General features: G+C 34.8%; 1 protein-coding gene across 1 annotated transcript in view; it reads left to right on the forward strand.

The window, feature by feature from the left end:
- The window catches only part of Znrf2 (zinc and ring finger 2), a 92,551-nt gene extending 91,497 nt beyond the window's left edge, over positions 1-1,054 (forward strand). Inside the window, exon 5 of the mRNA XM_048786305.1 lies at positions 785-1,054. Coding sequence (XP_048642262.1) covers positions 785-842 — 58 coding nt within the window. The 3' untranslated portion in view covers positions 843-1,054. The remainder of the gene's footprint in view (positions 1-784) is intronic.
- The last annotated feature ends 19,517 nt before the right edge of the window (positions 1,055-20,571 follow it).

Here is a 20,571-nt window from a genome sequence, read left to right on the forward strand (position 1 = left end):
CTACAGGGATACTGCTACATCGATGTTCATAGCAGCACAATTCACAATTGCTAGACTGTGGAACCAACCCAGATGCCCTTCAATAGATGAATGGATAAAAAAAATGTGGCATTTATACACCATGGAACCCATAGCACAAAAGTTAATAACTAGAATCAACAAATGGGACTTACTCAAACTAAAAATTTAGCAGATTATGCTTAGTGAAGCTAGCCAATCCCTAAAAAACTAATACCAAATGTCTTCTTTGATATAATGAGAGAAACTAAGAACAGAGCAGGGAGCAAGAGCAGGAAGAAAAGATTAACATTAAACAGATACATGAGGTGGGATGGAAAGGGAGAGAAAAGGGAAATTGCATGGTAATGGAGGGAGACTCTCATTGTTATACAAAGTTACATATAAGAGGTTGTGAGGGGAATGGGAAAATAAACAAGGAGAGATATGAATTACAGTGGATGGGGTAGAGAGAGAAGATGGGAGGGGAGGGAGGGGGGATGGTAGAGGATAGGAAAGGTAGCAGAATACAACAGTTACTAATAGGGCATTATGTAAAAATGTGGATGTGTAACCGATGTGATTCTGCAATCTGTATTTGGGGTAAAATTGGGAGTTCATAACCAACTTGAATCTAATGTATGAAATATGATATGTCAAGAGCTTTATAATGTTTTGAACAACCAATAAAAAAATTAAAAAAATAAAATAAAATAAAATAAATTTTGTTACCTTTTTAAAAAAAAAGAAAAAAAAATAAATTAATTTCTGGTTTGTTCTTTTCTAGCTGCATAGATGAATGGTTTGAAGTAAATAGATCTTGTCCTGAGCACCCTTCAGATTAAGCATCAGATTCCTGTTTTATAGGTAATTCTCCATTTGTTGTTTTACTTTTTAAAAAGCTGTCTTGAATTACACATTTTCAGTCATCATTTTTATTCATCCTTATTCATTGTGATGCACATGCATGAGCCTGTGTGTATATGTATGTTTTAGATATTTTGTTAGACTGTTGTGTAGAAAACTCAGTTTAAAAAATGTATTTAAAGTGTCAGAGGTGTCGCTTAGTGGTAAAGTGCAGTGTTTAGTATACCTGCCTCTGGGTTAAATCCCCAACACCAAACAAATGAACCCAAAGTAACAACAACAAAAAAATGTTAAAAAGAACTTTTTTCATTCCTAAATAGATCAGATGTTGAGTAACTGCTACATTCTCTTAAACCACATTTGTTTATTTATAGTTTAGTATTGGGGAAAAAAATAAAACAACCACCACCACCCATGAAGTACATATTATAACCCAGTTTTCCCAGCAAGAAACCTGAGGTTCATAGTATTCTAAGTTCCATGATGTCATAAAGCAAAGTGTAAAAGAAAAAAAAGGCGGGGGGGGGGAATGGAAGCAATTTCTAGGGACTGGGGATGTGCTCAGTGGTAGAGAGGAGTGTTTAAATCCAGTGCACCATGCATGCTAGGCAGTCCCCAGCAGCACAACAACAACAAAAAACAGCAAGTTGTACCAAGCTCTTAAGTTGCATATGTTAAATATGTGCCATTTTTGTATGCTGTTTATTCCTCAATAAAGTGGTTTAAAGAACAAAAAAGAAAAGTTTCATCAGAAGTTACAGATCAGTTAAAAGTTAGTTAGCAAATTAATCAGATCTCACACTCTTGAGCATAACCTCAGATGTGTTCTTAACTAATGTAACTTAAGTCTAATCACTTAGAATTGTTATGTTCCAGAAAAATGTTCCAAATACTTTATATCCATTTCTTATTTAGTTATTACATTGACTCTTTGAGCTAATATTTTATTACATTGACTCTTTGAACTAATACTTTTAGACAGATGAGGAAATTAAGTAGAGAAAGTTTAAAAAACTAATCTTGTCAAGGTCACATAGCTGGTTTATTAGTGGAGTTGGAATTTGAACTGAATAGAATTCTGGCTCTAAAGACTATGTTCTTAGAAATTTTATTATAAATAAGTATAAGCATTTTCTTCAGAAAGTTACATCATGAATTTATTCAGTCAATTTAATCATTCATCTTTATATTCTTAGCATGTTGTAGTAGTAGGCTGTATGTATATGTGTGTGTGTGATTTTGAAGCCAAATGATTAGTTTTGCTCTGATGATTTAGCTTTTGTTCTGCATTACCTGAAAATGTTTAGTGAATTGAAGGATAATTTTACCAGGTATTGCTTTTCTTCATAATCCATGAAGTAAATTAAATGGCATGATTTAGTTTTGGAAAAATACAAGTTGACTTAATTGCTATCTTCAAGTATATGACAAGCTTTTAGGAAAGGACTGTTTTATGATGCAACACATTGGATTTTTATGTCAAAGCAGGACATTTTAGCTCATCTTGGAATTATTTCAGGAGTTAGAGTCTGAGACTCATAGTTTTGCTAAATGAGTAGTGTTACTGATGACAAGTGATATCCTGAGGTCTTGTCCTGTACTGTTCTACCATTTCCTACTCTTAAATTTAAAAATATAAGTGTTGTGGTTATAAACACTCAAGGAATTCTGTTGCTGTATTGATAAGGTTTATTTTAGGGTAGCAGATTAGAATGTTGATATAAGAGATTTGAGGTAATTTAATAGCAGTCCTAATAACTGAAATGAGAACTGCATTGAGAGATCTTTTTCATAACAGTAAGGCTGTGCATGTGAAATGTGAAAACCTTTTGTGGTAGAGTAAAGACTATCAATTGATGAACCTTTTACTGTGAACTTAGATCATGCCTTGACACATTGAAAATATGAACTGGGATATTTGCTAGTTAGAAAAGTATTGTGATAGAGTGGTATTTGGGGTACATGTTCATGTATGTTTTTAATCACTATGAAAAGAGGTTTTTGAAGGGAATACTTTGGAATGCTATTAGTGTTGTCTGATGATTAGGCCCATAAATTAAAATTATGGCTAAAATTTTAGAAGCATGTCTAGAACTAAGTACTAAAACCCAATGATAATAAAATGAAATTTTTATCTTAGTATTTTACAAGCCAAATTAATATATCTAAATCTTTCACCTACAGATAAGATTCTTCCTTTTAATTATCTTTGTGAATTCACACTGCTATAGCAAAAGACCTCATACAGTTAATTTATGAATAACAAATTTATTGTTTATAGTCCTAGAGACTGGAAACTACAACATCAGGTACCACCATATTCCAGGTCTGGTGAGAGCTTGTTCATCATTTGTGGCACCTTCTGTTTATTCTTAGATAGCAGAAGGAATGTAGCCTGCTGAACAAAGCCCTCATGACCAATCACCTCCTAATATTATTGCACTGGAGATTGGATTTCAACATGGAAATTTGGAGGAGATACAAACATTCAGTCCCATGGTGGCGTCAATAGTTTTTTTCTATGAGGTGGAATTTTTAAATTAAAAATTTTTTCTTTAGTGTCACAGTGAGCTTATGTGACACATGGAACACACATCTTCATTCAACAGACAGAGATATGTCAGTTTTAAGCAGGATTTCTGGTTTTTTACATATTAATGTTATCTTTGTGGGATTTTAAAAATATAGAATTGTAAGTTTTGAAACTAACTTACTATGTGGGGCATGTTGAACTGTGTAGTTGGTTCCCTACAGAAATTTGTACCAGTGAGGTCAGTCTTCTAAAGGCCTTGAAGAATCATTTTTAAGAATTTATATANCATTGTGTCAGCCAACAGCACAGTTTCATAGGTGCTTTTTTTTAGTAGTTGTAGAAAATTATTTTCCCTCAAGGGAAACATTCTTAAATTTTTTTCATAAAATCTTAGTTTGAATTTATTTCACATTTTCAATTGTGTAAGCTTTTGCACCCTCCCCTCATGTACTCCCCCAAGGAAAGCCTCTTAGACTGTGAATAATTAATTTGTTTTCTACTACTGGTATATTGTGATAAGAATTACTTTGTTGTCTTCCATTCTTAAGAGATTTATTATAGCTGTGGTAATTAATTGTTTATGTTCTGGCAGTTGATTTTCTGATATAGCTTACTTGTAAACTTTACTTTTTGAACTGTACCGGCTGAAGTTCACTTTTCCTTGTTTACCTTGTCCCATATTCTCAGTCTTAATAATTTAGCCTATGTCTATCATAAGGCTGTGTGCTGCAGCTGCTACAATTGAAGCTCCTGGGATTTTAAAGAAAGTTTAGTGTTTGTCACTGTCGATGCTACTTGATTATTAATGTTTGTATATAGAAATTTTTACTGAAATCTGTTTAAAACAACCCCTTTTTGTTAACATTTACAAACTTGTTATTTTTATTTTAAATTCAATCTCTAATGACTTCTTAGAATGAAGAATTTAGGGAAAAGGAGGCGGGGGGAGGGGTAAGCTCTAATGCTCCAGTTTTTATTCAAAATCAAAGTTATTATTCTGGAAAATACTATAAGTGTTAGTCTATAATGTCTCTTATAATATTTGCAGTCTGTATGCAAACACTGAATAGTATAAGTGGGACATAAAATTATGTTGGATATTTAAATATTCAGCTGAAACTACTGAACACTAAATATTATGGAAATTAAAAGCCTGGATTATCAAGTTGGTTTATAGCTTTCTAGAAGAATCTTTGTAAGTACTCATCTTCAAATAAGGTTACATGTGCATATATAGAAAGCAATATGTTTTTAAATTTCACTTTAGTGCCACTTTTTGTCCATAATGGATTTATTGCCAATTTGACATACTACTTTGATCCATCTTTTTTTTTTCTGTTTGCCAGAATGTTTAAAACAGAAAAATTGTTTTGTCTGACTCTTTACCAGAGAAATAGTAGACTAACTATAGTCTTCATATGTTTTGCAGATTTAGTTACAAATCATATTATATATTGTTTTAAGAGCCATGTTTAAGATTGAAATATAAACAATTGTTTCTATAACTGATTTTTGGTGATAAAAGAAACATTGAAAAGTCATGTTGTTAACTGCTGCATAATATATAGGTTTTGGTTTCTTAAGTGCAAATCTTATATTTCTTTTAAATGTTGTATGATTATTTCAGTTTTTACCCACTAGAATGTAGCCCCAAAATGATGAGGACCACCTTAGCATATCTGCAGTATATATTAGATTTCATTTTCAATGAGTTAATGAAAATGGAAGAATTCTTTTCAAAGCTTATTTGACTCATGGCTGTGTTTCTAAGTAAGGGTATGGTGAAGTTTAAGGGCAATCATTTAGATATTATAGCAAGACATAGGGTTATTCCTTTAAGTGAAAAATACTGTAAATTCAATGTAAATACTATCTACTTTTATGTACTGACTTGGAGAGTGAAAGATGGGAATTTTCTCAACAGTAAGCTACATTTGAACAAAGCATGAAACTTTTTTAAAATTCAAGAATAGTTGGATTTATCACCTAATTTATACCCACACTATGCATTGGTAATAATATCCAAATTATCTTATTCTTTCACAGAGGAAGTTTCCATTTAAATCAGAGTGTTGGAAACTGTGTAAAACTACTTAGAGGTAAATGGTGCTTATTAAATATGAGTACAATTTGTTAGTTGCTAGAAGTCTTCTGTTCATTTGGGCCATTTTCTTGCAATTTTGATTTATACTGAAGTAAACTCAGTATATAGTAATAATGAGTAATTAAACATGAAGTGTCATTTGTTCACTGTACCTTGTTATTATACAGATATTTTCTTAGTTTAAAACAAAAACAAAAAAACTAGCATGTCTGTGCTTTGTTTTTGGCCCATCCTCCTATTTTTCCTAAGGTACGTAACTTCCGATATATATATTTTTTGCAATGTTGTAAATAACAGTGATTATATTATTCATTTTACTATCTACTGTCTTTCCTTCTTTACCCAGATCTTTTCATTGTAAAACTGAGTTGCCACTTGGTTTTCTTCAAAGGAAAGTGCTACTTGGTATAGTGATTCATATTCAGGACAGCTGGTAAAACATTTTTGGTAATAACTTCCCAAACAGTACTTGAGTACCATATTCTGTGAATGCTGTGCTTAAGCTAGGAAACAGAATGTTTTTTCAATCACCCAATTCCTGTATTAAATGGGAAATACCTGAACTCCTAAGTTAACTGTGGACAGTAAAAGGCTTTGACAAAACCAGGTGTATTTAATTATTTAGTTTTAGCTGAAAATGCAATGTTACTGTACTTAAAGGAATTGTTTGATTTTCAGTTATTTAAGCCATTATTAATTTTAGACCAATGGCTAATAATGAGATAGATTTTTGTTCATAGAGAGAGAATCGCATGACATGAACTAACATTTCAGAAATAAATGGAAACATTTTAAGTGATACTATAGTAACTTTTAACCACACTATGTTTCTTAGCTCTGCCCTAGACAGTGAGGTGTACCTGTCATGGACACTGCCTCTTGGCATCAGAAGTGACTGAGTTCTTCTGTAATTAAATGTTCATGCTTTCCTTTTCTGATTTGGTATGTTGAAATTGGTGAGCACTGATCGTTTGTTTGATAAACTTACAGTGCTGCCTTGTATCCTGTTATCAGTAAACTTGGTTTCAGTATTTTGAAAATGTTTCATTATTATTCGATTTTGAGTATTTGGGTGCATATAATAGAGTTAGCATACTCTAGAGGGAGATACAAAAAGTACATTGGAATTTGATGATGATACTGATTATCACTTCATTGCATTTCTTTCCAGTGACTCTTTATGTGAGTTTCATTGTTTGAAAATCATGGTAATGATAGGAATTTATTTACCTCTGTTGTTTTATTGCTTTATCCATGGTTTCCACAACTCTTTTGTAATACCTCTTAATTTCCTCTATTTGAAAGTATTTTTCTGTTAAATAAGTTACAAAAAGTACCAGTCACAACAAATAGAGAAAGTGTATTAGGAACAACTTGTATTAGTGTGTTCTAAACTAAAATGGAACAATTCATTATTGATATTTTAATAAATAAACTTCCAAATGATCTTGCTAAATTATCCCATTATTTAGAAGTGAAGAAAATAATGCTTTTAAGGAAAATCGTCATATTTCCTTTGTCCATAAGTTGACAGTATATTATAATAAAACTGAGAAATATCTGAATGCTGAAAAGTTACCATGAATTAATTGATGTTATTGCTTCTTTAATTTTGTATATCCGTTACCACAAAATTGACTCCAAAATTACTACTTAAAATTCTGTAACAGCTTAAGAAATTATTGTAGTGGCAATGGACAAAGAGATTTTTCTTCATTATTTAAGTGAAGATATACTTTGAAATTTCTAATGTAAACCTACCTGTAAATTATAATTGAAATATGATTGGAGAGCTGTTAAGTTTTGAGGAGGGATGCTCTGCTAGTATAGTATACAGTCATAACTTTTAAAAGTTGTAGTTAGTAGCATTCTGCTGTGTTTTAGAAGAGTAATAAATCTTTGGAAGCATAGTTTTCATGATATCAGAGGTACTGAATTTTGTGGCATAGTAATTAAGAACCTGAGTTCTGGAGCCAGATGGCTGGACTTTTTTCTGTTAAAAAAAAAAAGAAGGTAATATCAATTCCTATATAAGGATTATTGTATTAAGTGGGAAGGTACATATATGTAAGATGAGGCACATAGTAAGCTCTTAATAATATTTGTGGTTAATATAAACAAAAATTCTGTGCCCTTCTATGAATAAGTTTTTGTTATTCTGTCCAGTCATGAAGCGTGATAGTAATATCTTAAGACCTTAATTGATGTGTTTAAAGAAGCTAAGATATTAATAGAGAACTTTATGGGTTCTGATTTCCACGCTCATAAAATCTAGTGACTATTGTCTCAGTAACTAAAAATTAAGCTTTATACAATTTGTGCATGGCTAGGACCAAGAATACAGAAATGAAAGATGGCTGCCCTCAAGGAACTTATTTTATAGTGGGTGAAGCCAAAAAATAATCAAGCATGTAAGGAGAGTAATGAATGCTGGCAGAGGTAAACCCAAGCTGTTGTGAAGATACAAAAGAGTTATTAAACTCAGACTAGACGAGAATGGTAAGTCTTTAAGAACAAATAAATCATACCTCTAAGGAACGTGGATAAAGGAATATGCCAAGTGTGAAGTTTGGGGATGGTGTTCTTAAGGCAGAAAACAGCACATATCCAAGATGGAGAAAAGCATGACAGTCTTCAAGAGTTACTCTGTCTAGAGAGGTAAGCAAATAAAAAATCTTGCAGAGATATGTACACCAAATTATGATTTTAGGAAGGAAAAAGACAATCATACAGATTAGACAGGATGGGATTAGAGGCAGAGAGAAGTGTTAGGAAATTTATAATAATTCAGATAAAATGATAAAAGCTCTAGATTATGATTCCCAACCCATTTTAATGCACCTGTTACAATTTCATTGAAATAGTCACACAATTGAAAACTTGAAACTTAGTGGGTTAAAGATTTAGAGAGTAGAATTGATTCATTTTAGAAGTCATTTGCATATAAGGAAATGAGAGACAAGCCCAGGAGTATAACTTCTAGTATTCTTTTCACATCTTGAAAGGTTGAATCTCTACCTGGCAAAAGTGGATTATGCCAGTGTATCTGTTGGGGAATCAGAAATAAGGAACACTAATTCTAAACTGAAGGAAATAAATTTTAAGTGGGAGGCAGAGCCTCAAGAGAGAAGCCAGACATGAATATTTGGCAAGTTGTGAGAAAGCAGGAAGTGTGATAAATGCATGTGTAGTCTTTTAGGGTTCAGGAGGAGTGTAAACCCAAATATTGCCAACACTGTTATCAGTAATTGTGTAATTGGGGAACACAAAACTAGTTGAACAGTGTCTAGCTTGGTGGAGTGGGACCTTTCCTAGAATTCCTCTCTGCCCCTAGCTTCAGATGCCTGTCGGAATAGGACCATGCTTTCCCAGAGTTGCTTAATGAAATACTTAGATGCACTCACTCATTCTTGAGATGTTTGTCTTTGGTTCCTGTATTCTGCACTTTTATGTGTTTTCTCAGCAAAAAGAACTACTGTTGGAAAATAGGGTCTTAACAGAAATAGATATATGGAAAAGATGGATCCTGCCCTACTGATAGAAGTTGCTGTTTTGGATAGGTTGGGTTAGGCTAAGTAGGAGGAGGGACCAGAAGAAATTTAACCCTTTTTAGAAAGCTGTGATTTGCTGCCAGCCACATCATGGTCCTTCTTATTTCGTGAAAGAAAGGAATGACAACTGGTTGACTGACGTTTAGTTCTTGGAGGAACAGCAACCTTGGGATAGCTTTGTGGCTCAAGGAAGCAACTCTCCCCACAGATTATTCAGTCAATGGCCATGGGAACACCAATATAAGTTTTTACAAATTTCTCCAAATTGTTTCAGAGGTTCTCTTGTGGATATCCTATGACTTCAGGACAGCAAGGCCTAAAATGTTAAAAACCTCTGTTTTTGTAAATATTACATGATTTAAGATTTGATTCCCACATAAAAATGCTTTTAAAATTACTTTTCTGAAGTATCTTAGTGATGCTATAATTATAAAAGTTTTAAAATTCTGCCATATAGTGCCTTATTCCTGTGGTAACATTTTCTGTGAACTTTTGAATACACTGCTAATTATTATATAGAATTTAAAGAATTGCTAACCAAAAAAAAAAAAATCTTTCAAAGAAAGTTTGAGATTTTAATGCTTTCTGATTGGCTTGATTATTTAGTAGCTGTTTGACTACTAAGGTAACAACATAGACTTCACAACAGTGTAAATTTATATTTCAGAAAAATACCAAATAACTAAGCTATTTAAATACACAAGCTGTTATCATTTTAGCATGTAATCAATATAAAAAATTATCAAGTGTTACATTTTTTTTTTCAGACTTTGAAATCTGCTATATGTTCTATACTTAACAGCCCATCTGTATTTGGAATAGCCACATTGTAAGTGCTTAAGAGTTAGGCGACCACTGGCTACTGTACTGAATAGTAGGGGTATGGATGACTTTACTCTGAGAATCTTTTTGACTCCTATCTTTATCTGTACCTGGATATTTCTGAAGACCTTGTAATTACGTTGTTAAGATTATTGGATCTCTTTCAAAGTTGATTTAACTATTAAACGTGCACAATACTTGTCTTATGTTATTATTAAAATTGAGGTAGTATCTTAAAACTTTAAATATCTTTAAAAGGTTGAGGATGTTGAGAATCCTCTTTATGTGCATTCACAGACAGCACTGGCTTTCATTATGATTATAGTTTTTTGGTGAGGGCACACAGGCTTTGATTAACTGGTCAGTCTCAGGAGTTGGTATGTTTGTAAGCTCTTACCTACTTGTCAGTATGAACCATGAGCAGTTCTGATGAGTAAGTTCTAGTCAGATTTTTCCCCTGGGGTTGAGTTCTTTGGGGGCATTTTCATGAATGTCATACCGTCTAGCTATAGTTGACTTTTTGCCATGACCATTAAGCTTGTCCACAAGACCCTCTGTCACAAAATGGGAGTACTCTGCAAAATGCAGAATGAGAGGCAGCAATAAGTCAGGTCTGCCATATCTTGAGTTAGTTGCAGTTTGGCTTGCCAGGGATTCTGTGCTGAAATGCCATGGTGAATGGAGTCAGGTAAGGGGTGGAGTTAGTATTTAAGGTTGGTCTACACACTGGGAAAGAGGACAATACGCACTTCTGCTTTAGGATTCCCAAGCAGGGATTCCTGAGCCAGTGATTCTTGATCAAATTTTTTACTTCGGGTGAAAACACTGCTCTGGTATTTTTAAGAATTCTTCCCAATTCTGGTTCATAGAATAAAACTATCTGGTAGCTAGGCTGTGATCCTTGATTTTCACAACAAAGTTTTGTGGATTCCTTCAAGTCCTTTGTACCTCCAGAACTTGGCTCTTGACTAATCCATACCCTTTGACTTTCAGGCTTCTATCTCTTCCTTTGGATTTTAAAAAACTCAACTTTTGACACTCAAAACTGAACAAAAATGTTTATAATATCCTCATTCTCTCTCACTCCTGAAGAAGCACTTTTCATCAAGTCTCACAGCAAATTCCCATAAGCAACTGGGAACACAAGAAATTAAGTACCAGGAATGAAAAATATAGCAGTTAGTAATTCAAAAATTGCATTTTTTAAACTCATCAGTGATTAGAAAGCACTGAGGCTGAAGTATATAAGTAACTGCAGTCTCTCTTTTTCATTCTTAGCTTTATGTTGGTTATCTTCAAAAGTCTTTGCACACTGAAGAACAGTGTGTGGCTGTTATTTAAACTAGAATGCAGGGTTAATAAAAGTGTTGGTTCATTTATTCAGCACATAACCTATTAAATATTTGATAATTGTAAGATTGCATATAAATTGATGGGGGAAATGATAGCTATGAAGTTTATGGTTCAGTATTAGTAGCAAAAAGGTTGGTAATCAGTTATAATAGAGCAAACACGTAATGTGGGTGTTTGAAATCCATAGTTTTTGAATAAGCATTTGTGTCAGATGTCACAAGGAGTAAGGTCATTACAGTCATGGGAAAAACCCTTTGTTGGTGACGTAATGGTTTCATGCCTTGTGCCAGGTCACAGCAAAGGTGAGAACAGATGGAAGTGTCCTACAAGCTCCAGGATTGCAGAAGAGCCAGCCAGCCAGATTTGTTAGTCTCTTTCAATTTTCAGAAGGCTGTTTCCTCAGTCAGCACAGTGTTATATTTCTAACTTTCACTGCTTTTTGAAAGCAGCTTTATTTCAAGTTGCAAATTCTACACGACAAAAGCACCCATTATAAATTTGCTACCTGATGATTCCGGACAGATGTGCATACCTGTATAACCATAACCACAACCAAAGTAGAGAACATTCACATCACTCTCAAAATTTACCTCAAGTCCCTTTATAGTGGGTTGCTACCCATTTACCCTCAAGCCCAGGCAGCCACTAATCTGTTTTATGTTCTGTTTATATCTGAAATTTGGTATTATTCTATTTATCTAAGTCTTATTTTGCTCAGCGTAATATTTGTGGGAAGTATCAATGTTGTTTGCTCAGTAGTGTTCCATTGTATGAATAAATATACCACACTTTGTTATCTTTCTATTTGTGGGGGACTGGGCTATTTTTAGTTTGGGGCTATTATGAATAAAATGGTTATGAACATTTGTATACAATCATTGTGTGAGCATGTGATTTCATTTCTCTTCAATAAATTACTAGGGATTAAATTGCTGTTGTAAGTATTTATTAGATATTGACAAACTATTTTCCAAAGTAGCTGTCCTATTTTACATTCCCACCAGCAATATATGAGGGTTACAATTTGCCCCATTATTGCCAAAACTTAGTGTTGTTAGTTCTTTAAATTCTGGTCATTCTGTTGGGTAGGTAGTGATATTTTTTGTGGTTTTAGTTTTAATTAACCTAACGATTAATGACATTTTACATCTTTTTTAATGTGTTCATTTGTCATTCTTTTATATGCAGTGCTAAGAATCGAACCCAGTGCCTTACACATGTGAGGTAAACTTCTTTGGTAAAAAGTTTGTTCAGTTCTTTATCCCATTATTTATAATAGCTTCTTTGAATATAACATAATACCATAAAATTCACTTACTAATAGTAGTACATACGAATAATTGTTAGTATGTTTACAGAGTTGTGCAGACCTCAGCATAACCTAATTTTAGAATATCCTTGTCACTCTAAAGAAGCCTCTTACTCATTAGCAATCATTCCTTATTTCCCCTTCCTCCAGCTCTAGGCAACCATTAACTTACCTCCATAGATTTGGCATTACTGGATATTTCATAGGTAATGGAATCATATCCAAAAAATGGTCTTTTGCATTTGGTTTCTTTCACTCAACATAGTATTTCACCTTAACCCATGGTTAGTGTATATTAATTATTTCCTTATTTTTACAGAATAGTATGGCTTTGGGTATACCATAGTTTATCTGTTAGAGAAATTTGAGAATTTTTACTTTTGGGGGCTATATTGAATAATTGCTATGAACATTTGCCTTCAATTTCTGGTGGTTCTGCCTATCTACTGCTTCTGTAGCACTCTCATCCTCATGGTGCTACAGTACTGGCTTTCTCGTGATTGTTTGCCTCCAGTGTAAGTATTGTTTCCAAAAATACCCCTGCACGTGGAGTTTACCCCACATTCTATTCCAAATCAGTTTAACTCCCCATAGCGGTGAGGCTAAAACCTTCCCAGCCTATTCTACCCTGGTACAATTGCAGTGCTACAGAACTTGGGGTTAGTGGGTAGGAGAGTAGGAACAGACTCAGGCTAAAATGCCATAGCATCCCCTCATTTTTGTCATGCTTCAGTAGGTTTTCTTGATTCTTGTTTTGTTGCATACCTTTTATCTATTTCCAAGATTCTAAAATAATTATTTTGATAGTTTTGTTAAGTCTTATCATTGCTGTCGAGAGAAAATTTGCCAAACCTTTACCCATCCATTCCTGAAGTCAGACTGGGCTGTTCATTTTTTTGTTGTTGTTGTTGGTTTGTATATCTTCTTATTGAGTTCTAGAGGAGTTCTTTTGATCCATGTAAGCTTTTACCAGATATGTGTTTCATAAATATTTCAGTCTGTGGCTAGACTTTTTGTTTTAATGTGAAAGTTACAAATTTTAATGAAGCCAAATTATTAGTTTATTCTCTTCCTATTTTCCTTTATTTGTCTTAAGAAATTCTTCCTGGGCTGGGGTTGTAGCTCAGTGGTGGAGCAATTATCTCACATTTGTGAGGCACTGGGTTCGATTCTTAGCACTGCATATAAATAAATAAAATAAAGATCCATCAACAAGTAAAAAAAATATATTAAAAAAAAGAAATTCTTCCTAATACAAGTGTTACAAATCAGAGGGGTTTTTTGCTCAATTAAGATAGAAAATATGAATAGGTAATATAAAACCATCCAAACAAGGCTTTATTGAGGCTTATGCTGCAGCACAAGGGAGTCAGTACAGGATCAGAGTTACAGACTGGCTCCTCAATGACCAGAGGAGTAGAAAAAGGAGGTGGGCCTGTGTAGGCGCACAGTCATCTGTTAACTGCAGGTCATACTGGTTTGCACATGCGTACTGGATCCATCTGAGCTCGGTTGTCATAGATGGTAGGGGTACTCATCTCTACCACCCAGGAAGTGGGGAAAATTCCCAAGTCCAAAGGGAAGCAGTGTGTCCTTTGGACCTCTGAGAGTTGTGGAAGTGGGGAGTCCAAAGGGGGAACTCCTGAGCATCTGGAGGAAAGGAGAGTCTTCCAGAGCTTCGGTGGCTACCACCAAAGGCAGAAAAATAACACTGGGGAGGGTCAGACTTTCCTTCCCTTTTTTTTTTTTTTTTTTTTTTTTTTTGATACCGAGGATTGAACTCGGGTACTCGACCAGTGAGCCACATCCCCAGCCCTATTTTGTTTTTTTAATTTAGAGACAGGGTCTCACTGAGTTGCTTAGCGCCTTGCTTAGGCTGACTTTGAACTCGTGGTCCTCCTGTCTCAGCCTCCTGAGTTGCCAGGATTACAGGCGTGAGCCATTGTGCCTGGCTTTTCTTTCTTGTCTTGCAAGGTCACAAAGATTCTTTATCTAGCTCTTATATTTAGATCTGTGATATAGTTCACGTAAATTGTTGTATGTTGCATAAAGGTTGAGCTTTATGTTTATCCACATGATTCTTCAGTTTGTTCAAGAATATTAGTTTAAATTAGTATATTTTCCCTATTAACTTGGCATATTGAAAACTATGTGGGTTTTTTCTGGGCTTTTTCTCTTCTGTTAACCTGTGTGGTCTGTTACACCTATGCTAATGTCTCAGTGACTAGATTACTATAGATTGCTAGTAAATCTTAAAATCCTCACCTTCAATTTGGAAAGAAATTTTTACCAGGTATAGAATTCTAGATATTTTCATTCAGCACTTTAGATCCTAACTGCTCCATTCTCTGTCTTGCATAGCTGTAGGCAAGAAGTTTGCTATCATTCTTTTTTAAAATTTATATATATTTTACAATTTAAAACTTTTTAATAATTGATTTATAATTGGACATAATACATGTATCATAAATTCACTATTTTGAAGTGTGTCATTCAGTGTTTATAGTGTATTCACAAAGCTGTGCAACCATCACCACTAATTCTGCAACTTTTATATCACTTTACGAAGAAACTCTATACATGACCAGTGTAACTTCATATCATGTATAATCATAAGATTGGGAAGTTATACTCCATGTTTGTATAATCTATCAAAATACTTTTACTGTCATGTATTTAAAAAGAACAAATTAAAAAAAAAAAAAAACCTCTAGGCTGGGGAGGTAGCTTAGTGGTAGAATTCTTACCCTGTAAAAGGCCCTTGGTTCAATCCCCAGCACCACAAACAAAAAGAAACCCTATGCTTTTTAGCAGTCACTCTTCATTTCCCCCTTCCCTTTTTGCTCCAGCTACTACTAGTCTACTTCCTGTCCATATGGATCTGCCTATTCTGTACATTTCAGTAAGTGGAATCATACAATATATGGTCTTTTATGTCTGGTTTCTTTCATCTTGCATAATGTTTTCAAGGTTTATCCATGTACCATCACTTCATTTCTTTTCATGGTAGAATAACATTCCACTGCATGGATCTTACACATTTTGTTGATGGGCCTTTAGGTTGCTTCTACTCTTTGGTGATTATGAATAATGCTGCCATGAGCATTATTGTAGGAGTCTGTGTAAATGTATGTTTATTTTCCTCTGGTGTATACCTTAGAGAAGAATTGTTGGGTCATAAGTTAAGAGTATTTAACTTTCTGAAAACTGCCAGTCTTTTTGCTGCACATTTTATATTCCCAACAGCAATGTTGAGGATTCCAGTTTCTCAATATTCTTGCCAAAAACTATCAATTGTCCGTGTTGTATTATAGCCATCCTGTTAGTTGGAGGTTGTGTCTCTTGCCTTTGATTTGCATTTCCATAATGATTAATATGTTGAGCATCTTTTCATATACTTATTGGCTACTTGTTCATCTCTTTGGAGAAATGTCTGTTTAAATCCTCATTTTTAAATTATTTTTTCATGTTGAGTGTTAAGATTCTTTTGGTGTTCCAGGTTCTAGACTCTAACGTGATCTGCAATATTTTCTACAATCTCTTAAAGGCCACTTTTTTGATAGTGGCCTTTGCCGAAAAAAAAGTTTTTTGTTTGTTTTGCAGTCATGGGAATCTGACCCAGGGCCTCATGGGTGCCAGGCAAGCACTCTACCACTGAGCTATATCCCCAGCACCCAGAAAAGAGTTCTAGTTTCGATGAAGTATAGTTTATCTGTTTTGTTTGGTTTTGTTTTTCCTTCACTGCTTGTACTTCAGGTTCCATACAAGTAACTAGTGCCTAAGCAAAGGTCACAAAGATTTACACCTGTGTTCTTTCCTAACAGTTTTGTAATTCTAGCTCTTTACATATAGTTCTTTGATACATTGAAGTTAACTTTTGTACATGACTTGAGTTATAAGGATCTAACTGCATTTTTTTGTGTATGCAGATTTCCAATATTCCAGCACCATTTGTTGAAAACCTGTACTTCATGGTGCTGGTATTTGAATTGGTAGGTCAAATCAGTGCAGTGTTCGAAAAGAACCTTTCTTTGGGATAATATAAAAGTAAATATGTGAGCTGAGGGTGTAGCTCAGTGGCAGAGCACTTGCCTAGCATGTGTGAGTTACTGGGTTCAGTCCCAGCACCACACACACAGAAAGTAAATATGTAACTACTTAACCAATTAAAAAACAATGCCACCTCAAATCCTTCTATTTATGGATAACCACTGTTACCATTTGGTGAATATGGTTCTACTTTATTATTTTGGTGATAATATCATACCACTATTGAGGTTTACTCATTTTCATTAGCATTCTTTCATTATTGAAATTTTAAGTTGTTTCCAGTTTATACTTCACACCAATAGAATGAGTTCCAAGTTTCCCCATTCTTATGGCAAAACTGACTTTTGTCAATAATTTCCCATCTTTATTAGTCTAATAAGCAAAAAAGTCAGATTTCATTACATTTTTGTCATTGTGACTATAGTTGAACATCTTTTTTTGTTGTTGTTTTAGTATCCTGACCATTTCTTTGTGAATTACTTGTTTATGGCTATATTCTGTTTGGGGCTGTTGCTTTTAACAGTTTTTATATATTTTTAACATTAAAACTATTAAATCTCTGTCGCAAATGTGTTTTTCAGCTTATATTTTGTCTTTGAATTTTTTCTTAATTTTTTTTACTGTTCAGCATCTGTACATTTTGTAAACATTATCACATTCTTTGCCTTTGTTTTTGTTTTGCTTTTGATGTATAACACTGTTTTTATAATCACCAGATAATTCTCATCCACATTGTCTAGATTTTTGAAAGTGGTTATAATTGTGTGCATATTCATCCTCATTATATTTTTCTGGACAGAAACACATGGATATATGTTCAACCCCGGGACTGCACAGCCCCCCAGTGTACTGTTTTTCAGACCCAAAGAAAGAACTTGGAGGACTGTCAGAGAGGCTTGAGCATTTTATTATTCACTCCTTGCCAGCAGCAGGCCAGGATATAATGGAGAGCTGCACAGTGCCTACAAGCTAGGGAAATATATTATAGTTTGCATGCCCACTGTGCAGGTGACTATCTTTGGATGTTTTATGAGTATATTCCTTTACAACCAAGGTCACTCTCTTCAGATCCTTTCCCAAGGATTGGAGATAAGGGAAGTGGCCAGCTCCCCCTTCCCATTTCTCTCTTATACCTTCTTTTAGAGACCTTTTTCTCACTGCAAGCTTTCCTAGGCACTGATTAGTGTTTAACATAACAGTGTGGTATGGGACAGCATTGTTGAGCCTGGGATCCTTGTACACATGTGGAATCCCTGTCTTCATGGCAAATTTCTGGAAATCAATCTCTCTCCACCCCCATAACACCCTTTGGTGCTGGGGATAGAACCCAGGGCCTCACACATGCTAGTCACACGCTGTACTACTGAGCGACATGCTTCTTAAAGTCTGTGTAGGTGCACTTGTAGATGTTGATTAGTGTATTGGTGGGTCACCACCTCATGAATGGCACATGAGTCTTCTCACCACCCCTCTTGATGAGAGTCATTCTGCCAGGCCTAAATTGGAAAGCTGCATTTCTGGGTTTTGACCTTTGTAGCTTAAAAGAGTTTAACCCATCTCGAGTTTTTCACCAAGTACTTATATATATACATATATATCTCATTCTTTAAAAATTTAAATATTTAATTCATCTATTATAAGTTTATAGAACTTTTGATTCTCCATAAAATACTTAAAATAAGTTTCTTAACAAGTGGATTTGTTCTTTATTTTTTGGAAGATCCACTACTAAAGCTTTTTTAGGCCCACTGAGTCAATGCTGGAAAAAGAAAAGCAAGATAGATTTTTTTTTTTTAAAGATAATATTTATGGTCTTCCTCCAAATCTCTTGGCTGGTCTTTATTTACATCTGCATATAAATGTCACTTCCTCAGAAAGGCATTGAATAAAAAATATATAGTTGATTCAACATTCAAGAAAGGTACTTACTTCCTTCACAAACTTAATATGATAGACTTCTCATTATTTAGCTCACTCAGTGCCAGTTATGTGTTGGGTAGTATTTCAATCCCAGGGGTATGATAGTGCTCAAAACTATCAAAAGTCCCTGATTTCACAACACTTATTGTGGAAGAGTGAAATAAATGTAAAATCTGTCAGTCTTTGGTACTTCTATCTAAAGAAGATGACCACCCCCATTATTCTGATTCCTGTTCCTTTCTTACTAGCACTTATTATTACTCACCTCATCCTGTCTGCTTATTTAGTGTCTCTTCTCCCACTTGGATGTGCACTCCATGAGAGCAGGGACCTTTTTCTGTCTTGTTCATCACATATCCCCTGCACCTTGAACAGATTCTGGCACATAAGAGCCATTTCTAAATACTTAAAGTCAATGACTGGCTTTAGAAACATTATTGCAGTATTTTTTCAGTATGTTAATTTCTATTGGAGTGTGGAAGAAACTAACATGCTTAGCAGTGTATCTGGACTTATAAATTAAAAAGGCAATAGAAGAATATAAATTAATATAAATATGGTGTGTAGATTGACTATACCTAACTATCTTAAAAGTACGACTATGAGTGAAGCTGTTCACATCAGTCTTTATGTTAATTCTTATCAGGGTTTTTTTTTATATTAATGAGGTTATGCCAATAATAGTGATAGCTCTGTTATTTGAGCATTTACTGTGTCAACCTGCATGCCAAGTAAGTTATCTTGGTTCATCCTTACAAAAACCCAGTCAGTAAAGGATTTTATTTATTTATTTATTTGGTACTGGTGATTGAACTCAGAGGCTCTCTACCACTGAGTTACATCCCTGGTCCTATTTGTGGTTTTGCTTTTTTGTTTTTGTTTTTCAGACAAGGTCTCTCTAAGTTGCCAAGTATGGCCTTAAACTTGTGACCCTCCTGCCTCAGCCTCCCCAGTCACTGGGATTACAGGCATTTTAACTAATACTGAATAAAAGGATAGATAGTAAAACAGGCAGCCACTTAAAAGCCAAAAAAGGGCTTTTCTTTAAATGTAAAGACCACTATATAAAATTAACCTGGGGGGGAGGGTGTCCACAGGGAAAGATAGGACTGGACAGACCTGAATGAAGGCTATAGACCAGCACCCTACCTGATAGCTACATTAATTAACTTCTAGACTGGTACACTTGGGTGGCAACGGGCTATCAGGTCCCTTCTCCAGGGAGAGATCTGCTGCTTTTCTTCTCAAATCCTACTCCTTTCACTCTCACCTTCTTTATCCTTGGGTTTCTTGCAATCCTAGAACAAGAACCCAGGAAGAAATCAGCAGGAAGCTGCTGGGGTCTGCTGCAATACTAGATTAGGTGTGGGGGTTCATAGCCTACCACTGAAAGCTGCAACAGGTGACTTCAGTAGTAATGGAGATTAATCTGGCTTTTCTGGCTGCAGTTCTGGGAACTGACCCCAGTGCCACTTCAGTGTGTGATAGCTGCTACCACTAAAGCCGGCTTCATCAGCAGTAGATTCCTATAATTTAGATGGAGCCTACCCACCAGCAAAAATGGAAAATCTGGTTTCATCTCAAACTCCAGTTTCACTATGGGGAAACTTGGGGATGTTAAGTGATTTGCCCAAGAAGAAACCGTTGGGAGGCAACTGAACTGAAATTATGTTTATGATGATCAGGTTTCCTGGCTCCCAAAAGTTGAAAGAGAGGTTGCAAAAACAGAAGTTAAGATGTCAGTCTAGGGAATTCCTGTATCAAAAGTATCAGCTCCTTTTTGTCTTGCTAGCATGATCAGTGAGGATGTGTTATATTAATAGGATGCTTTCTTTTTTTTTTTTTTTAATTTTTTATTGTGGGTTGTTCAAAACGTTACAAATTTCTTGGCATATCATATTTGACACTTTGATTCAAGTGGGTTATGAACTCCCACCTTCACCCCATACACATATTGCAGAATCACATCAGTTACACATCCATTGATTTACAAATTGCCATCCTAGTGTCTGTTGTGCTCCGCTGCCTTTCCCATCCTCCACCCTCCCCCCTCCCCTCCCCTCCC

This window comes from Marmota marmota, unplaced genomic scaffold (genome assembly GCF_001458135.2).
Source record: "Marmota marmota marmota unplaced genomic scaffold, marMar, whole genome shotgun sequence".
Classification (NCBI taxonomy): Eukaryota; Metazoa; Chordata; class Mammalia; order Rodentia; family Sciuridae; genus Marmota; species Marmota marmota.